The sequence below is a fragment of the Oratosquilla oratoria genome, chromosome 40 (genome assembly GCF_046742065.1).
Source record: "Oratosquilla oratoria isolate Oo_2021 chromosome 40, ASM4674206v1, whole genome shotgun sequence".
Classification (NCBI taxonomy): domain Eukaryota; kingdom Metazoa; phylum Arthropoda; class Malacostraca; order Stomatopoda; family Squillidae; genus Oratosquilla; species Oratosquilla oratoria.
The window spans coordinates 4235152-4241436 of NC_134816.1; the positions used below are offsets into that span (position 1 = coordinate 4235152).

The window sequence follows — 6285 nt, forward strand, 5'->3', positions numbered from 1 at the left end:
CGTTCAGGCGGTAAGGACGTTGGCGGATGGGCCGAGCTCCGTTGGTTTCGATGTCGTGCTCTACAGCTGAACAGGGGTGAGGATGGTCACTAAATATATCACTATAGTCTGTCAAAAGAGAAGAAATATCACTCGCTTGGTCATTAGAGAGATGGCCTAACTTTGTACTGGGATCATAGAGTATTGTGGAATTGTCCACTTTAGCATACAAGCCACTCTGGAGTTCAGGGAAGTTGTCTTTCTGATCATAAACACATGTAGGCACTACAACACAAGCGGGCAAGGAAGGTTCAACATTTTCCTCCTTTTCTTTACTCTTTCTCACTCTGTAGGGTTTCAGTAGATTGACATGCACCAGACGTTTTTTCTTACGCCTGCCTGGCGTATATACAATGTAATTGGCGTCCCCTACCCTGTCTACAATTTGGAAAGGTCCATCATACCTTGCCTGGAATGGATGTTTCTGCACGGGCAAGAGCACTAACACCTTATCACCTACCCTAAATTCCCTATGCTCTACCTTATGTTTTTTGTCAAATTGTTGTTTCATTCTTATCTGAGCAGATTTTAAATGGGCATTAGCCAGCGTCACAGCAGCTTTTAATTTTTCTCTAAACTCAACTACATACGATACCAAGGGTGTGACACTATTTTCCAGCAGCCAACTTTCTTTGAGGGCTTTGAGAGGTCCTCGCACCTCGTGGCCATAAATTAGCTGAAATGGGGAGAATCCTAAGGATTCTTGAACAGAGTCCCTAACCGTGAATAGGAGCAGGTCAACTCCCTCGTCCCAATCCTTCCCAAACTCCAAGCAATAAGTGCGCAACATGCGTTTGAATGTCTGATGGAATCGCTCCACCACCCCCTGGGATTGGGGATGATAGGCTGAAGACCTAGACTGCCGGACACCCAGACTCTGCATTACCTGATTAAACAATCGGGAAGTAAAATTGGATCCTTGGTCCAACTGCACTACTGTGGGAAGGCCTACTTGTGTAAAGAAGTGAATAAGGGCTCTCACCACATTCTTGGCTGTGATGCGGCGCAAGGGAATGGCTTCTGGATAACGGGTGGCACAGTCTATCATAGTAAAGAGAAACTGATTACCTCGGGGAGTCTTTGGCAGAGGACCAACGCAATCTATGACAATTCTGCCAAAGGGTTCCTCAATGACAGGGATAGGTTGTAGAGGGAACGGTTTAACGCTGGGGTGCGGTTTCCCTGCTACCTGACAACGGTGACATGTACTAATGTAGGAACTAATATCTCTTCATTTTTAGGCCAATAGAAATGAGTTAGAATTTTTGCACTAGTCTTCCTAACTCCCAAATGTCCTCCTACCCCATCATGAGCAATACCCAGGATCTCCTTCCGTAATGGGCTTGGGACCATTATTTGGTGACGGACAGACCAAGGGTAATTTGCAGGGGAATCAGTAGGACGGAACTTTCGCATCAATATGTCTGAGCTAAGGTAATAGTAGTTAGATTCAGACTTGGCTTCCTCTTCACTAATAGCTCTACGGAAACAACTGGCTAGTTCAGGGTCTTCTTTTTGGAGACAAATGAGCCTACTCCTAGTGACTGGGGAGGAACCGAAACTATCCAGGGTGGTAACATTGTCTCCCTCAGTGTCGTTTTCGCTATCAAACCTATTATGAAGGTCACCGGGTGGAGGAGAAGTTTCAAAAAATTCACCTAGATTTAAATCAGCAAGGTCAGGCTGAGTAGGAACATCCTCTGTGTTCTCACTAGGTTGAGCATCCTCTTTATGCTCGCTAATCTCTGCCTCCACCCTGCGGCTCATGCTACGAGTAACAGCACATGCAGGGAATATGCCCGGAATGTCTGCCTCTAATTGGGAAGTATTATTCTCGGCAGAGGAACACGAGGAGACTGACATTAGGTAACATCGTGTCCCCGGCGAGGTCATTTCCTATCAGGAGTGAAACTCCTTCTACAGGTCACTTGTCGACTACTACCTGGGCATAACCTGTCCTAACATCTGACCGCAAGAATACTTGGCATATAGGGATACGTGACCCGCCTGTTAAACCGTTCACAAGGACCCAATTCCCAGTATAACATGCATCTATCAAAGCAGCCACATCTTTTGTAATTAGTGATAAGGCTGAGCCTGTGTCTCTCAGAAGCTTGATAGATGTAGGTGGGCTATCTTGATCAAGGGCCACTGAACCAGAAGAACAGAATGGTTCAAATGTTGATAACATAGGTGGGGAAGGATTATCTGGGACAACTGATGGGCTAACAGCAGTGAGACAGGGCTCCAAAAAACTTTCCGATTGCTCGGCCACATTGATCGAGAGAGAGGGGGACCCTTGGAGAGGAGCCTTTCTTTGTTGTAGTTTGAAACATTCATCAACATGATGTCCTGGCCTTTTGCAATATTTGCAATAGCTCCTGCCTCCAGTAAGGGTAGATTCCCTGGTCTCACTATCAATGGGCTTACCTGAGGTAGATGAAGCAGATGATGAGTGGGCCGGCGGTCGAGGAGGCTGTGGAGGTCCGATTGGCTTGGAGTCCCTAGTGGGGGGGAAGCTTTGGGGCAAGGTAGGGTGAGACCTGGAATGCATTCTAGGATTAGTTAAATGGTAATAGTCGGCCGCTGGGCCAGCCTCTGCCAAGGTACGAATACCTCGCTGATCCAAGTTGGCTCGCACATCTGGAGGGATATTATTTCTAATATCCTCCATCAATATTAACCCTTTGAGTTTCTCCAGGTCTACGTGAGCCTCCTCGCTCTCCACCCACCGGGTGAACAAGCGGAGCTTTCGTTGGAAGTACTCCACGTAGGTCTCCTGGTTGGATTTCCTACATTTCCTGAATTGTTGCCGGTAGGCTTCAGGAACAAGCTGGTATGCTTGTAGAATATTATATTTAAGTACATAATAATCACTACTCTGACTCTCTGAAAGTGCAATAAATGTGTCGAGAGCTTTTCCCGAGAGGGCACCATACACCATCTGCGTCCACTGGCTGAATGGCCATTGGTACATACGTGCTAACTTCTCGAAAATAGAAGAGAACTTGTCTGGTTCGTCCTCGTTAAATTTCGGAATATTAGGTGTTTTTTCTATACCATGACTTTGAGACTTGAGTCTCTATATTTCTAGTTCCAACTTAAGTTCAACCTGTAAAGCTAAATCATTTACGGGGCTAGCACCCCCAACATCTTCCCGTGAGGCGAGGATGAGTATATTTTCCTCCAAGTACCCAATAATTTTGTCTTTCAAGGGGTTCTTATTTAAACCGGAGCACTCGCTTATTTGATAATGATGTGCTATCATATCTAACTCTGGTTTGTTAAGCTTCCTTACCTCTTCGGCTGAAGGCGTCTTTACGAAATTCTCCAAGTTGAACATGTTGAACGAAGATGTTGGAAGACAAGGAATAACAAAATGTTGCTTATCAGCTAGTTAGCAACCTATTGAATTAATGAAATACGTATAATAGGGATTAGCCGCACGTATGGTAATGCAACTGTTAGCTGGTATCGCAAGAGCATGAAATAATGACAACAATTCAATAGCTTACCACAAATCTCGGCGATGAACCACAACCGTATGGGCGTTCTAACAATATAAATGCACTAATGGCTACTATCCCGGTCGTAAGGCCCCCCACTTGTTACGCCTCCCATTAATGCCCAATCTTAACTGGAGAAACAATTCTACCTCCAATCATCGACGAACCATATTGAGCCTAAATGGCAGGGTAACAATATACTGCACATCAAATATAAATCTGTGCAGTACCTTCAAGCACGTATGTCAATAGGTTTAGGTGACCGGTGGATAATTCAAAGGGGCAAGGTGAAGGCAAAACTATGGTGTTCTAACATAAATTATTTACATATTCACTTAGGACTACACACACACTTATTTTATGCCTACCCGGACCACTTGTTACCACTAGGGTCCACCTAACACTTAATCTAGAGATTATAGAGGAGCGGGAAGCGTCCGCTCTGTACGGGTTCAGAAATTAGAGAGAATGAGTACGAATGAGTATTCACTCGTGAATGCGGTCACCATGGGGGGGCCGCAGTTGCCAACTCACAAACCGCTATCATTTATTTTATTACAGACAGCGTGAGTGGAATAATATAATACACATACAGATATCATTAACACAATAATGTACAATATACAATATGAACAATATCCTAGCTAACATACACACATACATACACACATACACACATACACACAGACACACATACACACACGTACATACATACATACACACATATACATTCACACATACACACACACATACATACACACACATACACACACACATACATATACACACACACATACATACACACACACATACATACACACACACACACAAATAAATACATACATACATAGATACATACATACATACATACAAACATACATGCATACATACATAAATAAATACATACATACAAACATACATAAATACATAAATACACTGTTACTCCTCCCATTAATGCCCAATCTTAATTGGTGAAACAATTCTACCTCCAATCATCGACGAACCATATTGAGCCTTAATGGCAGGGGAACAATATACTGCACATTAAATATAAATATGTGCAGTACCTTCAAGCACGTATGTCAATAGGTTTAGGTGACCGGTTGATAATTCAAAGGGGCAAGGTGAAGGCAAAACTATGGTGTTCTAACATAAATTATTTACATATTCACTTAGGACTACACACACACTTATTTTATGCCTACCCGGACCACTTGTTACCACTAGGGTCCACCTAACACTTAATCTAGAGATTATAGAGGAGCGGGAAGTGTCCGCTCTGTACGGGTTCAGAAATTAGAGAGAATGAGTACGAATGAGTATTCACTCGTGAATGCGGTCACCATGGGGGGGGGGGGGGCCGCAGTTGCCAACTCACAAACCGCTATCATTTATTTTATTACAGACAGCGTGAGTGGAATAATATAATACACATACAGATATCATTAACACAATAATGTACAATATACAATATGAACAATATCCTAGCTAACCAGAATAAAAGGATAACAAAGGAATAATACACACGGAACATAGAATATTATAATTCATACGATCGGTAATTCAGAAGACGAAAAAACTAGGGCGTGGCTACAACTACCCGAAACAGGTGGTAACATGAAAAGTACATATATCAAAGGAACAGACTTGCGGCCACGCAACAATACATACATACATACATACATACATACATACATACATACATACATACATACATACATACATTACAAAGGCGGAGCATGCCGACAGGAGACCTGTTGTTCCATATCTAGGTCGGATGCGAAAAAAAAATCATATTAATAATAAAATAATAAATAAAAACTATGATAATGTAAATAACAAATAAAATACATAAGTATATGCATAGGCATAGTTGAATAATAAACAAACAGGTAAATAGTAAATAATAACAAATTAACATATAACTAATAATAAATGAAAATCAGACAGACAAATGATAAAAAACAAAATAATAATATAAAATAAATTATAATCATTACAGTGTCTTACTTAGGTATTTATCTAAATGATTCTTAAAGCTTCGAACTGAACTACATTGCACTACCTGTGCAGGAAGTTTATTCCATTCATTCACTACACGGTTGGCAAAGTTGTTTCTACCTACTTCCAAATTGAATCTATTTCCGGACAGTTTGAGACCATTGTTTCTTGTCTGATTCTCATTCAATGTGAAAATTTGGTCACTTTTGATGTTGTCAATTCCCTTTAAAATCTTAAAGACCTGTATCAAGTCACCTCTGAGTCCACGTTTTTTTTAGGGAAAACAGATTCATGTGTTTTAGTCGATTTTCGTATGATTTATTTTCGATATTTGGAATCAGTTTTGTGGATCGCCGTTGTACTTTTTCCAGTCTGTCAATGTCTTTAATGAGATTCGGTGACCATACGGAAACAGCATATTCCAAATGTGGACGAACTAATGATTTATATAGCTTGTTAATGAGTGATGGACTTTTGAAATCAAAAGATCGCGCAATCAGTCCCAGAATCTTATTTGCTTTCTCAGAGGCTGAAATACACTGCTTGGATGATTTGAGGTCGTTACTGATAATTACGCCGAGATCTTTTTCACTATCCACTTTTGTTAACGAATTTCCAAATAACTTGTAATCGTACTTACTGTTATTTTTACCTATGTGCATGACCTTGCATTTACTTGTGTTAAATTTCATTAGCCACTTTTCAGACCATTGCTGTAATTCATCTAAATCATCTTGAA

General features: G+C 41.4%; 1 protein-coding gene across 1 annotated transcript in view; it reads right to left on the bottom strand.

Moving 5' to 3' along the window:
- Positions 1 to 1932, bottom strand: part of LOC143020409 (uncharacterized) — a 3173-nt gene extending 1241 nt beyond the window's left edge. Inside the window, exons 1-3 of the mRNA XM_076176826.1 lie at positions 1342 to 1932; positions 992 to 1228; positions 137 to 715 (exon numbers count right to left, since the gene is read on the bottom strand). Coding sequence (XP_076032941.1) covers positions 137 to 715; positions 992 to 1228; positions 1342 to 1932 — 1407 coding nt within the window. The remainder of the gene's footprint in view (positions 1 to 136; positions 716 to 991; positions 1229 to 1341) is intronic.
- Between the last annotated feature and the right edge of the window lie 4353 nt (positions 1933 to 6285).